Genomic DNA, 19904 nt, shown 5'->3' on the forward strand with positions numbered 1-19904 from the left:
TTATGCTTACACAGTGTCTTCTTAATATCCTCTAGCTCTATATCAATATTTTCCTTAATCTCCTTGAATTGATTTAGGAGATTTGTTTGTACTTCTTTGATTAGTTGTTCCAAATTGTGTCTCCTTTGAAATTTTAATTTGTTCCCTTGACTGAGCCATATCTTCCTGTTTCTTTGTATGGCTTATAATTTTTTTGCTGATGTATGGGCATCTGATTATTTTGATATCTTAATTTTGAAAGTCAGTTTCTCCCTCTTGCCCAGGGCTTTATTGTTTTTTTCCATGTATTTACTTTTCATGGAATTTGTTAATATTACAGAGTTCCTGCACTACCATGCCTGAGAATTCAAAGAAATGGTACAATAGGCAGCCTCATCTACCCGTCATACATTATATTAAAACTTGATTCATGTGCATTTTGATAATTTCACAATCTTTTAAAAAGTTGTAACAAGAGTTGGAATTTTAAATCTGCTGCAGGTCTTCAGATTTTTAGTACAGCATGCTATTGAATAACATTTCCACATATTCATCTAAGTTCATTCCTCAAAAACATAACACCCAACAAGATTTTGCTGGAAAAGATGCATACTTTTCAGGGAAAATATGTGGCTCAATGTACAAGAGATTATTTGTTAAGTTTTTGGTTCCCAAATGAACTCTTCAGTTTAACCAAGAATCCTTTGTATCTCTTTTAGTCATCCAACATCTCCTTGGCTCAGCTACTTGCCCAAATAGATCAGAAGGCAAGTGTCCTTCCTGCCACCTCAAATAATGCCAACATTACTGGACAGAAGTGGTCGTAGGCCCTGTCAGGGGACACCATAACCTTCCTAAGAATCCAGTTCTTGCACTGACACCTTCATTAAGACTGAACTCCTACAGGAGATTGCTCCCATATCAGACTAGTGTCATTCACCCATTTGCTTCATTTACTCTTACCAGCAGCAAGTCTGCAACTCCTGCATTTGGCAAAGGGATTTATTATAGAGAAACCCAGACTCTGCATCAAGTGGTCACATACCACTTTGAAATATTTCTATTGAATCAAAGAGACAAAACTAGGAAATTACCAAAATATCTCATTAGATGGAAAGAAACTTTTTAGTAACTCTGGGTAGTTTCTTCAAGTCCCTTTTAAGGATTAAAAATTACTGGATAGTTTAAGCTGTAATTATTAAAAACAGAAGTGCTACGTCACCTGTCTTTTGTCCCTGACTCTCCAAATGAACAGCATAAAGACACACCAAAAGGTCAATAATAGAGCTGGCTGGGACAGTCACCACATCTATAGAACTTTCAATACTTTTAAAATGTGTCTCAAATTCTTGTCAAAGATCACACAAGATCCATGAAACTTAAAAAGGTGTTTAGGCAAGGTTCTGCTCATGCTGCTTCGAATTTATAACAGGTCAATGAATCCTTTAGTCTGAGCAGAAACCTGCTAGATACTGTTTCCACTGCCGTTTGCTATGCACTTGAAGTAGAGCCCCTGGCAGCTGCTGTCCTTTACACCAAAGGCTATTTGGTTCCACTCTAGGGGTTGGCAAATTCACGAGACATTTCACAATTCTAATGCATATTTAAGGTTACTAAACCAAGCAGTATGCTCTGTCAGGGAACTAATTCCAAGTCAAAGCAAAAAAGGCCTTATTATGCAACATAGAAAAAGCACTACCCAAACAAAAAATTACTAAGAGAAATAAGATTATTCCCTCCCCTACCCTGTTTTTCCCACTTGGTGGACCCATGCTAGGTATAATTTAAGTTGTGTTTACCTAGAACACAACGGAAGGCTTAAATTATAAATCACAGCCTTACACAGATAATCTGAACACATCAGTTCTTTAGAGAGACATGTTCCAGGAAGTCTAACACAGCCACAGCCTACTACAGATTATTCCTTAAGGGTGGGGCACAGGACAGGTTAATTAAGGTCACTTAAATCTTCATCTTTTACAGGAGATCAGAATCCAGATGGCTGACTTCCTGCAGAATTTCTGATAGGAATCCAGTAGAGCTGGTTTCAAGTTTCGTATCAACACTTAATAACTATAACCTTCTTATCCAGAAGATGGAATCCACATGAAGTCCACAATGAGTGCAGCAAATCTGAGGTAGTCAACCCTTACGAGGGCTCGGTATTTCCAGGTTCCTACATGCTTGGCAGTGGACTGCAGGGATGGGAACTGTGTATTGCTGTACATTTCTGGTGTTTTCCTTGTTGTAGTTAACCTGGCCCCAGGAGGCCGATACACACTGCTAGTCATCACCAGTTCTGGGGTTTCTGTAACGGTTACTGGAGCAGAAGGTGCTTGTACCAGAGCTGTCTTATTCCAGGGACCTGAAGATTTTTCTACACCACTGCCACCACCACCTCCACCTTCTTCCCAGTTATCACCTGAATCTTCTCTCTTTTTATTATCATCTTCTTCCTTTTCACTTATTTTGAATTGTCTGAACTTGAAGTCCCCTGTAATCAACCTCTTTTTGCTCAAATTCTTTCCACTCATCTTCGTCCTTCATCACAGCCTTGGTGGCTAGGGCTTTATTGTTGATTGGCTTTGTTAAGGCTTTTCTTTGATGCTTGGTCCAACTTATTCTGGACCTATGGACTAGCCCATGTTTTACTGTTCAGATTTTCTCAGTTCTTCTTCACGTGATTCTTGCTCTGGATATGTGGTACAATTTTTAAGATTGCAATTTTTGTGCAATTGTTTCACCTCCAGGGGATAGCTTCCTTTCCTCTGTTCCTTCTCTGGGACTCTTGATCTGTTCTGTTTGTTTCTGTGCAGAATTTTCTCCTCAGCTCCAATGATTTGGTTAAAGTCTCTCCCTCAGTCAGTGCCCCCCCTTTTTTTTCAAATTTTATTTTGAAATAAATTCAAACTTACAGGAACAGTTGCAACAAAAATACAAACCCCATACACAGAACTCCAGCATACACTGACCCCCCTCCCCCGATACCCCAATCCACCAACTTTAAATCCTGTCACACCACCATTTCTTTCTTTCCCTCCCTCCCTCCCTTCCTCCCTCCCTATCAGTCATCTATCATCTATTGCTCGTCTTCTGAACATATGAGAGCTAGTTGCACATATCCTTGAACAAACAATATAATTCACATATACATTTCCCATGAACAAGAACATTCTTTTATGCAATCCCATTAAGTGCACCTAAGAAGTTCAAGAAATTCAACATTGATACAAAGCTTACATTCTATATTTCCTTTTTTTTTTTTTCTTATGTCCCATCTGTGTCCCTTTGAGCCTCCTCTCCTCCATCCTCGGATCCCATCCAGGGTCATCTTTGTAGTGCCCCCTTTTGCTTACACTTTTACTTCTGAGACCCATCCTGTCTTACAGCAATTAAGTTCTCCCCTTTTTCTTTCTTAGGGAGACTTTTCTGCCTCTGGTTTCTTCCCCGTTTTGGTATCCCATCCTTGGGAGCCAGATGGGGTCAATCCAGAAAAGTCCATTTTGCCTCTGGGTGTTCCAGCAGCCAGAGACTGGATGGACCGTGTGCACCTCTTGCCAATAGTTCTACCCTGGTCTCCCACACCCCCAGGAGGCACTTGTATGCAGCACTCCTCAGCTGCTCGCGTTCCACCCTGGGTCCCTGTGGACTTAGTTCCCTGTGCCTGGATATGTGTGGGGTTCTAACCACTGCTGTGAGTGGCTCTGTGATCTGCATCTGCAGCAGGAAGGATCCGGCCGGGCTGCCCCTGTGCGTCTCCTAAGTCGCACCGGATGGAGAGAGGAGGAGGGGCCAGATGGGCGGGTTCAGGACAAAAATTATCCTACCTAATTTTGGAGATTCTTTTTCTTTTTCTTCCATTCAGCACTTGTGGAGTCCTTCTTTAGTCTCTATCGTCCTCCAGAGTTCCAAGCAAGTGGGATTGATCCTTTTATTAGTTGATTCGGAGGGAAACTTTTCCAGGGGTGTCTTACATAGCTATGTTGGTGACATCACTCCAAGGCTTGACTTTCTTGATCGCCAGAAGTGCCAACAAAATGGCTTTGTTTCTGTCTCCTTTCTGGTGACCTTTTCTGCATATACTCTAAATAGAGGATGTCACTGAAGAGATCAGTGGTCAAAGAGGCCATTCAGGGAGCAAAACTTTCCCTTCCCTTTTCACTTTCAGCCCCAAGTCCTCGTGTTCCAGTGTATGCCTACATGGAGACGCCCAGCCGGTTTGTTTGTTACCTGGGCATTGTGTTTACCACAGTTCCCTATAATCCTTGAAGAATAGAGCAAACTGTACTTTTAGGATGTAATATATCTTTTGTTTGCATGATTAGGTATCACTGAAGTAGGAAATCCTTCGTCATTGTTGTGGGCTGAGTGGCACACTCAAGTCTAGAATACATTCCAGATGGCTGGTCTTTCCCTCATCTCAGGTGGGAAGCTCGGGGCTCCCATTTGGTCAGAGATTCTGGGACTCTGAGCTGGGAATGGGCAAGGGTAAGAGGGTGGCCCTTCTGAGAAACAGCATCCAGAGCCACGTATGAGTCATGCACCAAAGAGACAGCACAAATACAGTGTCCATCCAAAGGAGCTGAGTGGAAATGTGGCAAAAAGAGCAACTCAGGAACCAGTGCAAAGAAAATAAGAATGGTTCTGATTCCCTTTGGAGAGATTCTCCCTGGAGCTGGAATATGGGCACTGAGGGCTTTTTATAGTCTTTTGGGTGAAGTGGAAGCTGTTAAAGGCATTAATGATTATTTCAGGAACAAGGAACCAGGTCTTACTATGCACAAGGTAGGAACTCCATAAATAGTAAGTAAACGCTTTAACCAAAACAGTCTTTCTTAATGGTCATCAAAACAATGAGCAGTCAGAACTCTGTTATTTAGGTAAATTGCAACTGACTGTTTCAAAGAAAATCTGTCAGAGAAACTAGATGTCAGAATTGTTCAATTGTCTTTTTTTTTAATTTTTTTTTTTATTGAGATTGTTCAGATACCATACAACTATCCAAAGATCCAAAGCGTACAATCAATTGCCCATGGCACCACCATACAGCTGTGCATCCATCAACACAATTGTTTTTTTTTTTCAATTTTTAGAACATTTTCACTACTCCAGAAAAGAAACGAAGACAAAAAAAAAAGGAAACTCACATCTTCCCATACCCCTAACCACACCCCCACCTCCATTATTGATTCATAGTTTTGGTATAGTACATTTGTTACTATTGATGAAAGAATGTTAAAATACTACTAACTGTAGTATATAGTTCGCAATAGGCATACATTTTTTCCCTATATGCGTCTCTATTATTAACCTCTAGTTACAGTGACATACATTTGTTCTAGTTCATGAGAGAGATTTCTAATATTTGTATAGTTAATCACGGACATTGTCCACCACAAGATTCACTGTTTTATACATTCCCATCTTTTAACCTCCAATTTTCCTTCTGGTGACATGCATGACTCTGAGCTTACCCTTTCCACCACCTTCACACACCTTTTGGCACTGTTAGTTATTCTCATTACATGCTACCATCACCCCTGTCCATTTCCAAATATTTTAAGTTCACCCTAGTTGAACATTCTGCTCATAATAAGCAACTGCTCCCCATTCTTTAGCCTCATTCTATATCCTGGTAACTTATATTTCATGTCTATGAGTTTACATATTATAATTAGTTCATATCAGTGAGACCCTGCAATATTTGCCTTTATGTGTCTTATTTCACTCAATATAGTGCCCTCAAGATTTCTTCATCAACCCATTTCTTTTAAGATGCTTTTGTTCAAACACTATACATTCTGTCCTAAGTAAACAATTGTTGGTTCCCCATATAGTCACGTATTTATGCATTGAGCACCATCGCCACTCTCTATATAAGGACATTTCTTCCACAAAGACGGAGGAAGAGTCAAAGAAGGCAGAGAGGCCAAACAAAAAGACAAGAGAAAGAGAGAAAAGCAAACAAATAAACAAAAAAACTTGATAGCTAGAAGGTGACAAAAGGAAAGATAGCATTAACCTAAAGTAGAATAAAGAGTCAGACAACATCATCAATGCCTGGAGTCCCATATCCTTCCCCTATTCCCCACCCCCTCCCATATGCATTTAGCTTTGGTATATTGCTTTTGTTACATTAAAGGAAGCATAATACAATGTTTCTGTTAATTCTAGCCTCTAGTTTGCATTGATTATATTTTCCCCCAATCCCACCCTATTTTTAACACCTTGCAATGTTGACAGTCATTTGTTCTACCTCATATAAAAACATATTTGTACCTTTTATTACAGTTGTTGAGCATCCTAGGTTTCCCTGAGTTATACAGTCCCAATTTTTATCATTCGTCTTTTGTTCTGGTGTCCCACATGATCCCAGCCTTTCTCTTTCAACCATATTCACAGTCATCTTTGTTCAGTGTACTTACATTGCTGTGCTACTATCTCCTAAAATTGTTTTCCAAACCTCTCACTCCTTTCTTTTCTGTCTGTAGTGCTTCCTTTAGTGTTTCCTGTAGAACAGGTTTCTTGTTCATAAACTCTGTCATTGTCTGTTTGTCAGAGAATATTTTAAGCTTTCCCTCATATCTGAAGGATAATTTTGCCAGATATAGAATTCTTGGTTGGTGGTTTTTCTCTTTCAGTATCTTAAATATATCACCCCACTTCCTTCTTGCCTCCATGGTTTCTATCGAGAAATCCACACATAGTCTTATCAAGCTTCCTTTGTATGTGATAGAGCATTTCTCTCTTGCTGCTTTCAGGATTCTCTGTCTTTGATGTTTGATAATCTGATTATTAAGTGTCTTGGAGTAGGCCTATTCAGATCTATTCTGTTTGGGGTATGCTTCACTTCTTGGATCCATAATTTTATGTCTTTCATAAGAGATGGGAAATTTTCATTGATTATTTCCTCTATTATTGCTTCTGCCCCTTTTCCCATCTCTTCTCCTTCTGGGACACCAATGACATGTGCATTCTTACTTTTCATTTTGTCCTTAAGTTCCTGGAGACGTTGCTCGTTTTTTTCCATTCTTTTCTCTATCTGTTCTTTTGTGCATAGGCTTTCAGGTGCCTTATTCTCCAGTTCCTGAGTGTTTTCTTCTGCCTCTTGAGATCTGCTGTTGTATGTTTCCAGTGTGTCTTTCATCTCTTGTGTTGTACCTTTCATTTCCATAGATTCTGCCTGTTGGTTTTTTGAACTTTCAATTTCTACCTTATTTATGTCCTGTGTTTTCATTATACGGTTCATCTCTTTTGCCATATCTTCCCTAAACTTTTTGAATTCAGTTATTATTAGTTGTTTCAATTCCTGCATCACAGTTGAAGTGGAAGTTTGTTCCTCTGACTGGGCCATAACCTCATTTTTCTTGGTGTAGGTTGTAGCTTTCTGATGTCTAGGCATGGTTTCCTTGGTTACCCCAATCAGGCCTCCCCAGACCAGAATGGGCTAAGGTCCCAGAAGGAAGAAATATTCAGTATCCAGTTTCCCTGAGGGTGTGTCTTAGAAAATTGGTACACCCTATGATGCCACCAGTCACTGTGCTTTTCTGCCTAGCAGGTGGCACCTGTTAGCCTATAATTCTTGACTGGTGTAAGTTCTGAATGAAAGGCAGGTAGTAGAGCTGGGCCCCACCCCTTTCCTCTTAGAGAAGATAGACGCCCTAGGGGGTGGTCATTAGCATTTCAATGGTCTCTCCCTGCCTGTGCTATACCCTTGTCTGGGTCACAGAACTGGGAACTGAAAATGGCTGAGGCTTTCTCCACTGAGTCAAAAAAGGAACAGAGCTAGTCTGAGGTGACCCTCCAGCTCTCCAAGGTCAGTCGTCACCCAAAGCCTCTTTCTACTTGTTGGGGATTCGTACCTCATAGTGAGCAATTCACACTTGCTAATTAAAACCCCAGTTGGAGCTCAGCTGAGCTATCATTTGCTTGTTGGGAGAAAACTTCTCTCTGGCACCACAAGGCTTTCTAGCTTGGGCTGTGGGGGAGGGGTCTCCTGATTTGGATCTGCAGTTTTTACTTACAGATTTCATGCTGTGATCTCAGGCATTCCTCCCAATTCAGGTTGGTGTATGATGAGTGGACGGTCTCGTTTGCCCCCCTGCAGTTATTCTGGATTATTTACTAGTTGTTTCTGGTTTTTTTAAGTTGTTCCAGGGGGACTACTTAGCTTCTACTCCTCTCTATGCCACCATCTTAGATCCTCCCTGTTCAATTGCCTTTTAAGTTTACCTAATGCATATGTGTGCATGCATGTGTGTGTGCAGACATTGTTCTAATAACAGACACAGTAGACTAAGAAGGAAAGAATCTGCTTTATCCCAAAACAGCCAGTTCCTCTGTTCTTTCAGTGAATTCATTGGATAAAAATAGTAATACAATGTATTCTACTGAGTGATAACTTGTTTTCAGTTTAACGGATGCCCAGTTATATGGGTGTTTGTATTGTTTCCAGCTTAGTGCCTGGTTCTGTGTCATGTACAAAAGGAATGCATGAAATAGTCCAAAATCTTGAGAAATTCAGCATCTGTGCCAGTTTGGATATTTTATATCCCCCAAGAAAAAGCCATGATCTTTTAATCCAATCTCATGGGATATTGTGATTAGGTTGTTTCCATGGAGATGTGTCCCACCCAACTGTGAGTGACACCTTTGGTTAGGGTGTGGCCTCTGATTGAATGCTTCCATGGAGATGTGGCCTCACCCATTCAGTGTGGGCCTTGATTAGTTCACTGGAGTCTCATAAAGGGGCTCACAAACAGAAGGCCCTCAGAACTGCAGCTTAGAGAGACAATTTGAAGACAGCTGTTGAAAGCTGACACTTTGGAAAATGCCATTTTAAAACACAACCTGGAAGCAAGCAGATGCCAGCCATTGACTTCTCAGCTAACAGAGGTTTTCTGGACACCAATGTCCCTTCTCCAGCGAAGGTACCCTATTGTTGAAGCCTTACCTTGGACACTTTATGACCTTCAGACTGTAACTTTGTAACCAAATAAACCCCCTTTATAAAAGTGAATCCTTTTCTGGTATTTTGCATAATGGCAGCATTAGCAAACTGGAACACCATCTTTTTTTGAGAAGTAACATATGTATATGTATATATTTATATTTATATATGACAGGTAACTTCTCAAGACAAGAGTAAATTTTCCTGAATTTCCAATTACTTTGCCAGAACATTTCATTTCCATTCTTCCCTCAGGCTGTCAGTTCTATAGCCTAAGGATCCAATCGCTTCTCTCTTGACAGGATTTGGCATCCAGTGTCAAGTCTCTTGATCTCAAGCCTTCCTTAACTCAATTGATAAGCTCCATAGTACCATAGGGCTTGTTATGTGCTGAAGTGGAGGAAAGGGTAGGGCTTGGTGGGAAGGAAAATTTCACGTAAATGTAAGAATCTTGACAATGTAAGGGAATGTCTGATATGAGAAGCCAGTTATAAGAAAGAGATTTATTCCACACAGGTGCTTATCATTTTATGTATCTACCCAAGAAGTATGGCTGCCCTCACATCAACTCTGGAGTATAAAAGGAAAGATGTTGCTATTTATTAGGTTTAGGGAGCTTTTAGGGGGATGGGGTTTTGGTTGTTATTTTAAAGTGTAGACAACTTTGAAATATTGCTGCTACCTCCCTGCCTGTAATTGAGAAACCCACGGGTCATCAAGCTCTAGAGTATAGTGATTTGTCAGCACAGGACACAAGAGTGGACCAATTTAATACTTGCTGCAGGGACTAGAATTTTCACAGCCTTTGATCAAAAAAAATTTTTTTAGGTCAGTAACATTTAGAAGTAGCTAAAAATATCACATAATTGGTGAAAAACTAAATGGCAAATAGTTTGTGACTAATTTGCAAAAACAGATTATATTGTTATTTGGATTTTATCCACTTAATGAAAAAGTGTTGATATTTTTAGGAAGGACAAATTAATATTGATACCATGATATGCAGCCCACTCTTGGGTTGCAAACATCTGCCATCTTTCTCCCCGACACTCCCTCTTACTTGCTCACTCAGTGGAGCCTCTGAATCTGCAATGGCTTATGTGTTCTGCCAGGTGGTAAGATTAGTATGACACTCGTGCTCCTTTACTAACCCCTTTTACAAAAATGAAAAGTGAAACTCTTTATTCTTTCAGTAACTTAGAATGGAGCAGTATAAACAAAACTGAAGTCTGATATATAGTCACTAAAATACCTATCTGTTATTTAAAGAGTCACAGAATCTTAGAGGTGAAAGGGAGTGTTAGGTGTTATTACTGGAAGACAAGCAGTCAGACATTGTTTCTGGAAGAACCTTCAAACACCTACTCAACATCCTCCGAGTATATGTCTGGGCCAATGATCACCTTTTAATTCACGCACTAACTCGGAACATAATTCTCAAGGAATCCTGGACACCACACACTGGAGGCCCATCTTGAGCTTGTGGCCTTCCAGAAGCATTAGGGCTTGTTCCCGTAACTGACAATTCACACTTTTCACCTATTTACACCTGTTTACAAAACAGGATGGGGAGAAATTTACTTAGCAGATATTACTCTTTGGAGTGTTTCCTTCCATTTTAAAAAGACAGAATTTTACCTAGGGTACCTATAATTTTGTTTCCTACTTTTTTTCCATTCATCATGAATAATTTTCATGTTGCTGCACAATCTTCATATCCATTTTTTATTTTTTCCAACTATATTATTTTCCTATCCTCTCATTATTAAAAAGTTTAGAAACATTCAAGAAGACATAGAGAAGAAAACTTAAAACCACCTAGCAATAATTACTATTAAATTCTAGTGCATTCCCTTTCAGTATTTTTCAATACATTCCTTTAGAGTATGTATGCAATATACATTCACACAATATGATTATATAAATTTCATACCCATTTGTCTCTTAGCATTGTTTCATAAGTATTTACCCCAATGTTGTTAAAAACTGACAACACATTTTAACAATGGCCTAATGTTTTATATGACAGCTTTATTTAACCACATTTATATTGTTGAACTTTTGAGTTGTTCCCACTTTTTCACTATAATAAGTAACCTTTAAAAGAATACTGTCTTGTAAACATTTGTCTACATTTCATATTTATTTTAGGCACGATTCCTGGAAGACAATTGCTAGATCAAATAATAAAGAAAAATTTGAATGATTTTCTTACATATCACTAAATTGTTTCCCAGAATCTCAACACTCATTTTTCATGGTTGTAAAAGATATTTGAAAAATAAAAATAAGCACAGCACAAAGAAATAATTTTATCCAATCACCTAAAAATAGCCATTGTTAAAAAAATTTTAAAAGACCCTAAAATTTTAAAGCTTGTTTTTTCATGAAAAAATTGTGACTATTTTTTCATCAGATTATGTATTCTTTTATAATATTCTATTGGCTGCATTGTTCTATTATATGGATGCATCAGAATTTAATTAACGAACTCCTTATTTTTTAACTTTTTATTTCTCTATTATAAATAAGACAGAGGTAAACATTGTTATAGACAAATCCTTAAGTACATATCAGATGCAGAATTGTTATGCCAAAATAAGACAGATTAGATAGATAGATTAGATAGATAGATAGATAGAGATAGGTGATATTTAATGCTTATAACATGTATTACTGAGTTGTACTCTAAAAGTTTGTGCTGATTTACTCTCATCAAGAATGTAAGAATATGTACCTTTGCTGATATAAATAGTAACACAAAAGCATTTTACATTTAATAAGTGAAAAATCATATTTCAATTTGATGTCCATCTTTATTTAATATTAAGGGTGGATTTTTTTCATGTTTATTAGTCAGCTTAATTTTTTTCACAAATTATGTTAGTGTTCTTTGACCGTTTTTTCTGCTGAAAGTGTTCATCTTTCTCTAGTTGCTTTGTAAAATCTTTCTATATATTAAAGCAGCTTTTTAAAAACTATGTTCCGCAAAGCATTAATGTTCCATGAAATGATAATAAATATTCTGCTAAAATTGAAAAAGAAATATTTGATCCTAGTGATATTGTCTACTAAAATTTATGTTTAAAAAGGATATTCAAGAAAAATATTAAACAAGTGTAAATAGTAGTTACCTTTGTACAATTGAAATCTTTCCATTCAGCGAAGTAGTGTTTCTCTCCAACTTTCATGTCTGGTTTTGACTCACTTTAAGGGACTTTATATTTTTAAAGAAAAGTTGCTAAAACTGATATGGTTGGACTTTTTTCTACCATCTTGTCTTATTCTTTTCTTTTTTTCACAGATGTTTTCTTTTATAATGCTGACTTTTTGTTTTTTTCTGTAACTACATCTTTAAATTTTCTAAAACTTATTTGAGTCTATTTTTTTTGAAGTATCAATTTCTTCCTATAAAACTTGAGAAATGTATCATAATTTTACCTCCTTCCTATCACTTCATCTTGCTTCTTTTCTTGGAATGGTCAGAGATTTTAGATTTAGATTCTTATTTTTAGTACTTTTAGGTTGTGTTGACTTTAGAGAACTTTTTATAGCATTTGTGTTGTTTCTGTTGATCTTTCTATTTCTTTTATGCAGCATTTTCTTTATTCCTAAGTTCTTTATTTTGTTTCTTCTTCTTATAAAAATATTTTTATTTTTAAAAAAGAGATAGGGTATTGGTGGGTTTAAAAACTTGCATTTCTCAGTATTTCTTTCTGAGGCCTTTACCTATTAAAAATATCCTGATGATATAAGAGGCTTATGTCACAATCCTCTACACATTGCTCCATTGTCTTTTCAAATTTATCATTGCAGCAGGGAAATGTGACTTTTGTTTTACTTTGTAGATACTTACAGGATTTTCTTTTTTTCCCAAACACATCAAAATATGTTTAGGTGTGAGTTCCTCAGTAATTTGTCAGCTACTCAGTGAATCTTGATAAGAAAATTTATTTGAAACGTTCTATAGCTTTATCCTGTTGCTTTTCAGTAAGAAGAGACAATGTGATTACTAAGATGTGGTCCCTTCTCTTAAACTGCTGTATCTTCTCAATGATTTTTCATAAGATGTGTGCTTATCTGCTTTGGGGAGTTTATATGAGTCTGTCAAATTGTTTGAGTCCCCATTCAAGCATTCTAACCCAGATAAGTGGTGAAGGAAAATGTTTAAATCTGCTGTAGCTTTATTTAGGCATATTAAGGTCTGGGAGCCAATTGGAAATAAATGAGCTGTAAGAGTAGTTGCAGCAGGGAGCTTGCCCCCTGTGCCTATGAATTTCATCTACATCTTAGCTGTGCAGCTCACAGTACTCCAGCCAGTACCCCAAGTCTAAGGTTGCCTCATAAGCAGTCAGCCATCACAGTGCCCTACATTTGCTCATATCAAATATGAAAATATCAAAAATCCTCCCTTTTTGAAGATTTCTCAATGAAATTACTGAGATTGAGATTTAAATACCACCACCAATACTCCAGTTGGCCAACCAATGATAGCTTGAGTGACCATATTATTTATCACTCAAATGGGGAAACATTGAAAGTGAAAAGGGAGATAAGGGTAAACTGAGACCATCTCAGGTAAACCAGAATCACTCTAAATCGTAGCACACCCTCACCTCCAGTGGTTACTGCTCTGAGTTAGATTCAATGTGTGAGCTCAAACTGCCCTTTTAACTAAGAGGACCTCAACTAATGTTTTTAGTGACTGAGTAATAATCTATATGTTTACCATTGTTTAATCAGTTCCTTACTGATGGGCAACCAGGCTGCTTCCAGTTTACCTCTATTAAATATTGCTGAGATGAACATTTTTATGCATATAAATACACCCCTAGTTTAGATTTTTCCTTTGGACTAGGTCCCAGAATTAAAATTATGTGGTAAGCTCCTCTTTCTCTTCCTCTATGTCTTTCTCTTCCTTTTCCTTTCCTTTCCTTTTTCTAAAAACTATTATAATATCTTACTGGTTCCCTTATTAATTAAAATAAAATTAAATAAAATCTTAGATATATGTTCATTTTATATTTGTACAAGAGTCATGATTTTAATTATTTTGGAGGTCATCCACCAAGATGCCCAATGTGTTCACCTGGTAGAATGAGCCAGGTAAACTGCCTTGCCAGAGAAATGCATTTTATGGGGGGAGGTGGGGGCAGGGTGTTAAGCCCAGGTACATCTTTTCCTGGCTTCCAGAAATGAATCCCAGTAGTAATAGAATTTTAATTTTTCTGTGTCTATATTTCTCTGGGTTATTTTTTTCTCTCTTTCTACTCATTTTGTGGTTTGTTTTTATTTCTGGTTTGCACAGGAGGGATAAGTTATTCTCCATTTGATGGCAGCAATACAGGAGAATTTGCTTTTATGGTCTGACCATTTGACATTGGCAATGGATTAATGAATTGCAGAGATCTATTTTATTTTAAGTGAAAGACAACAGGGAATCCAAATTGTTAGCCTTTCTTGTTTGTTGTCTCTCGGTCTATTTTGAGTAAAACTCAATTAAGAATTTCATGCAGAAAAATGAACAGCTCTATGATATCTGGGCCTGTGAGTTTTGTGTCCCTATGTTTACTCTTAACCTGATAATGAAGTTTTAGAACTGAAGCTATAAATTCTCTATGATCTGTGTGTCAATGTGTCTGTAATTCAGAAGGCCCTTTACCTCTCATTATGTGAATGTAAAATGTTTTCCTACTTCCAGATGGCATTAATAAATTAGATTATTACATCTTTTAAATTGAAAGAACTCTGTTCTGATTGGCTTATAGAGGTAAATCAGACTCTATAAATAAAAAATTCCCAGAAAATGAGGAAATTGAACTTCAAATATGTTAAATGTGCTAGTATAAAAGGATTTATATGGGGCCAAGCAAAGCAATGGAGTCAGGGAGCCATAGAGGCCAGAGAAGGTGATAAGAGCATCCCCATGGGGAGAAGCCTGGTGGCAGTGATTAGAAATTTGCTAAACACATATGGGTTGATCAAATAAGTAAATATGTGCATGATATTGGGAACCAGGTTTGTCACTGTCAAAGAAGGGTGTTATATAAAGGAATAAACTAGAATAAACCCTGTGGTATTGGATTTAAACTGGAAGCATCAGTTCATACTCATGGTTTTAATATATAGATATCTAAGATTAGATAGATAAAAGATTGAAAGATCAATTGATGAAATAGATGAGATAGGTAGATGACATGTAAATCTCTCTCTCTATATATATAGATACAGGTACAGGTATAGTTATAGCTATAGCTATGGATACAAATACAAATACAGATAGAGAGATTGATTCACTCCCTAGCTCAGTCTGCTGAGAAGACCTGGGAGCAGCGACACTCATTGTCAATGTGCAAAGAGTTTACCTAGCTCCCAGAATTTTGCTTCTAAATATAATTTTCTACTAAAAGGAAACAAGGCTCATTGGAGAAATGGTTGATTCCTATTCTCGTGCAGGGATGGTGCAAGATGAGCCTGGGATACTTGTGCCAGAAAGAAAGAATGTCTCAAAAATGATGGGGCATGTCAAAAGGATACATAAACCAACTTGAAGAAGTTCCCACTGGCCAAATCTGGGATAATTTTAGCAGCAGAATAACTAATGAGGTAACAGACTATACCCATTGAATAACATAGAATGCATGAGTTCATGCCCATCTAAATAAATAAATGATATCAACAAATGAATGAATAAATTGAACGTTTGTTGAGGTACAGGATATTTATATCATCTCAAAGTAACTGCTTACATAATAGTTATTAATTATAAAAGGAAAAAAGAGTAACTTTATGGTGGAGAAACCTCAAAGAAGTAATTAGAGCTAATATCACCAGTAATGACACAAATCAAAGTTGTGCACAAAAAAGGATGCAATAAGAAGACAACATCATTTCTGTGATATTCTTACTGAAGATGCATTACCTGAATCAGATTCTAAAGGAACATTAGACAAACCCAAATTGAGGGACCATCTACAAAGTAACTGGCCTGTAATCTTCAAAAGTGTCAAGACCATGAAAGGACAAGGAAAGACAGAGAAACTGTTTCAGGTTGCAGGAGACTAAAGAGACAACAACTAAATACAGCATGTAATTCTAAACTGGATCCTCTTACTATGAGAGACATTATTGAGACAATTAGCAAAACTTGAATGGATATTAAGGACAAGATGGTAGTAATATATCAATTTTAACTTCCTAATTTTGATGGTTGTATTGTGGTTATGCAGAATGTCCTCATTTGTAGTAAATATACCCTAAAGTATGGGGGATGATAGGGCATCATGTAAGCAACTTACTTTCTGTTACAGGAAAAAGAAAGTTCTTTGTACTCCACTTGCGATTTTTTTTTGTTTGACATTGTTTCAAACTAAAAAAATTAAAAGGTATGGAGATATGAACATTTAATGATATTTGTTACAATTTAATGATTTGGATACTTTCCTAAAGGGTTGTACCTCATCTCATAGCTCTGCAGTTCTGTTTCTTAACTATTTTTTCTATTAAACTTTTGTCATGTAAGTCAGGCACTAAATGCATTCTATTTTTTCCTATTAAACTTTTGTCATGTAAGTCAGGCACTAAATGCATTCAAAGACCTTATTTCCAGTCCTACCTGTCACTTTTTATAATAGAAGTGCTGATTTTCATGAACTCACTTATTATTTCAATGTGGGGGTAATCACTCATTGTATCATTAGCTGATAATGACTAGATGAGCTGATTGAGCTGTAAATGACTACGGTTAGAGACTGAAGCTCTAACTGATTAGATAAATATGCCACATATTTCATTTTGATCATATCAATTTCACTATCATTTGACTGAAATGTCTTCCTTCAACCTAAAGTTCCCATTAAGGCATGGTAATTTCTCTGAAATACGACTGTATGCATGACTTCTATCAGCCAAAACCAATAGTTACAAAAACAGAAGGTTATTTTACATTTTAGCAACTCCCTATGTGATTTTATGTAACTCCAAATTTAAAAATCATTTGTAAGAAAGTGAATAATACTGTTATCACACTTGCAGTAGCAGCCACATGTGTGGTAGGGCAGAGACTAGAGCCTCTTTAACTGAATATCTTGTGTAGTTTAAGTATTTTGGTAAAGAGGTTTAGGGTTTTATTTTTCCTAACATTTTCCTAACAAATGGTTCTCCTTGGCACCAGGTGTCAGGCATTATTTAGATTTCCTAGCCAAGTGCTTTCCAAACTTTAAAAGTGAGCACAAACCACAGGGCATCTTGTTAAAATGCAGATCTGACTCAGTAGGTCAGGGTAGAACCTGAGAGCCAGCATTTCTAACATCCCAGGCAACGCCATTGCTTCTGGTCCACAAACCACACTCAAAGCAAAAGCAAGGGGCAAAGGAAGCGCTAGCTCACTTTTTTTGTTTCTTCAAAAGGAGACCATAGAGGTTATATGTGAGGAGAGGCTTCCTCTTGTGCATGTGGATCTGCTGAATCCACACACCAAATCTGCAAGATTTGGTGGATCTGCTTCTTTCTGGACGCCTGGCTCAGAACATGCACCAGTTTAGAGAAGAGTTAATCCATTGGCCATCTGAGTAGACCATGACAATGATGACAGTGAGAAATTTTATTGGGTCAGGATTATATGTTTAAGAAAGCAAAGATTTGAGTATACTGCCTTGTAGCACTATGTTCTTTAGTGGATTGTGGTTTATGTCTCCTTTATTTTTTCCTAAAATTACCTGTACAATCCTGGTAGAGATGAATCATTGTTCATTTATGGAAAGGAAGGAGAAAGGGAAGCTGAGGAGAACTTGGGATCTTATGAGCTGCATTGGATTCCTCCAGGTAAAGAAGAATCTGGTCTGGATTGTTGAGTGACAAATTGACCCAAGGTTTAGGTATAAATCTATTGAGTCATTTTCTCTAAACTGCAATAAGGGAAGGGGTCCCTCTGTAAGTGGTTGAATGCTACTCAGTCTTTTCCATGAAGAGCTTGGATTTAGACTTTTCAGGGATGAAGTTTGCTTTTTGATAAATAAATATATTTACAATTCAAAGGCATAGTAAGTCAGCACTTTTTACTTCAAGTGGTCTTTTACCTTTGGAAAAACTGGGTAATGTTGTCCCCATTTTATTGATCTGGACACTGAGGCTCTAGGAGGTTAGTTAACTTACCCAAGGTCACATATCTGATAAGTGGTAGAGGTGGGATTTGAACTCTTCCTATATGATTTCAAAACCCAGTGATCTTAGAGTGTGTCAGGCTTCATCTCCAAGCACATTTGTAAAGGAAAAGTCTTAGAAACAATAATTTAACTTGTTGGGAGATTTGGAATATGCTGGGATTCTGTTGCTTGACCAACATTGTGTGACTATTACTTGATGGAGAAAGAATTCAAGCCCAGGTCTATCTGACCACAAAGGCTTTGTATTATACTCACCTTCTCTAATGATCCAAGAATCATGCTGTTAACAGCAGTAACATGAATATCACATCATATTTTTACAGCACTTTAAAGTTTTCAGAGTTGTTATTTTAGCCCCACAATATCCCTCTGAAATGGGTAGGACAGGCTTCACATGCAGTTCACAAGTCAGGAAATCAACACAGTGAAAAGTTAAGCATAGGGGCTCATAATCAGGAAATGGTGGCCCTAAAATCTAGGTCTGTGGTCATCAATTCCATGAGTCCACAGCCTTCACTGTCATCAAAAAAACCTATCATGATTCTGGAGCATTTTTAAATGGACATATTCCCAGCTGTGCTTAGAAATGTTTATCTCCACTTTAAAGCAGTCATCTAGAAGCTAGCCAAGGTCTTGATCTGCTTTTAGATTCCAAAAACAATGCAGCAGTCTGAATAAGAATTTGTTGAGTGACTGCTACGTATAAAGATGCAAATGAAATGGGCCCTGCCCTCAAGGAGCTACAGACCAGTAGACATGCAAAGACATGCACATAACTGACTTGTACAGGATGAAAAATTCAAGTAAGTCTGTATGTATAGAATTAAGTATCAACTGAGGCAATGACATAAATGAAAAAGGAAAAAAAAATCCCTTGTAAAAAGAGGAGAGATAAATTTGGAGTCGAATTTTCCATAAAGGACAAATACCATTATCTTCATCCACAGTAGCTTGAATTATCATTTCTCTTTCTTGTGTCCAAGAGCCCACAAAAGAAGGACAGGAGAAGATGACAGGAGTGGAGTAGAAGTTAGTCAGTCCCCCTGGAGCAACTAATAAACAACCAGGAACAACTAGTAAATGATCTGGAATAACTGCTGGGGGACAAACTTGACTGTCTACACACCATTCACCAACCTGGATTGGGAGGAATGCCTGAGATTGCAGCATGGAATCTGTGAGTAGAAACTGCAGACCCAAACTGGGAGCCCCCTCCCCAAACTGCAAAGTCTCGCTGTGATCAAGAGCAGCACTCTCTGAACAAGTAAATATACCTCAGTCCAGCTCCAACTGGGGTTTTAATTGGCATACATGAACTGATCAATGCAAGCTGCAATCCCCAGACAGAGGCTTTTAATGATGACTCACCTTGAAGAGCCAGGGGACTTCTCTGTCTCAGGAGGGGGAACCCAGAGGACCAGGTGCTATCTCTGGCCAACAGGTGTAACTGGGGGCCATGGACTGACCCTGAAAGGGAGCTTTCTGTTTCTCTTTTTTTCTTTTTCAACCCAAGCAGCTCAGTGGAGAAAGCTTCAGCCATTTTCAGCTCCCAGTGCTCTGCAGTAGAGAAAGCCTCAGCCATTTTCAGCTCCCAGTGCTCTGACCCAGACAAGGGTGGAGATAGCAAAGTCAGAGAGACAAAGAACCTATTTATATGTAAATGAAAACTCCCTAGGGGCCATATCTTCCCTTAAAGGAGAGAGGTGATGCCCAGATCTACTACCTGCCTTCAATTCAGAACAAGACCCCAGAGCCATGGGCCACACCTCCTTACACCAGTCAGGAGTGACAGGCTGACAGGCACCACCTGC

At 37.8% G+C, this 19904-nt stretch overlaps 1 protein-coding gene across 1 annotated transcript in view; it reads right to left on the minus strand.

Moving 5' to 3' along the window:
* Positions 1–2063: 2063 nt before the first annotated feature.
* The window catches only part of LOC119532776 (protein CDV3 homolog), a 34076-nt gene continuing 16235 nt past the window's right edge, over positions 2064–19904 (minus strand). Inside the window, 2 exon segments of the mRNA XM_037835088.1 lie at positions 2064–2447; positions 2449–2546. Coding sequence (XP_037691016.1) covers positions 2064–2447; positions 2449–2546 — 482 coding nt within the window.

The sequence above is a fragment of the Choloepus didactylus genome, chromosome 4, assembly GCF_015220235.1.
Source record: "Choloepus didactylus isolate mChoDid1 chromosome 4, mChoDid1.pri, whole genome shotgun sequence".
Classification (NCBI taxonomy): Eukaryota; Metazoa; Chordata; class Mammalia; order Pilosa; family Megalonychidae; genus Choloepus; species Choloepus didactylus.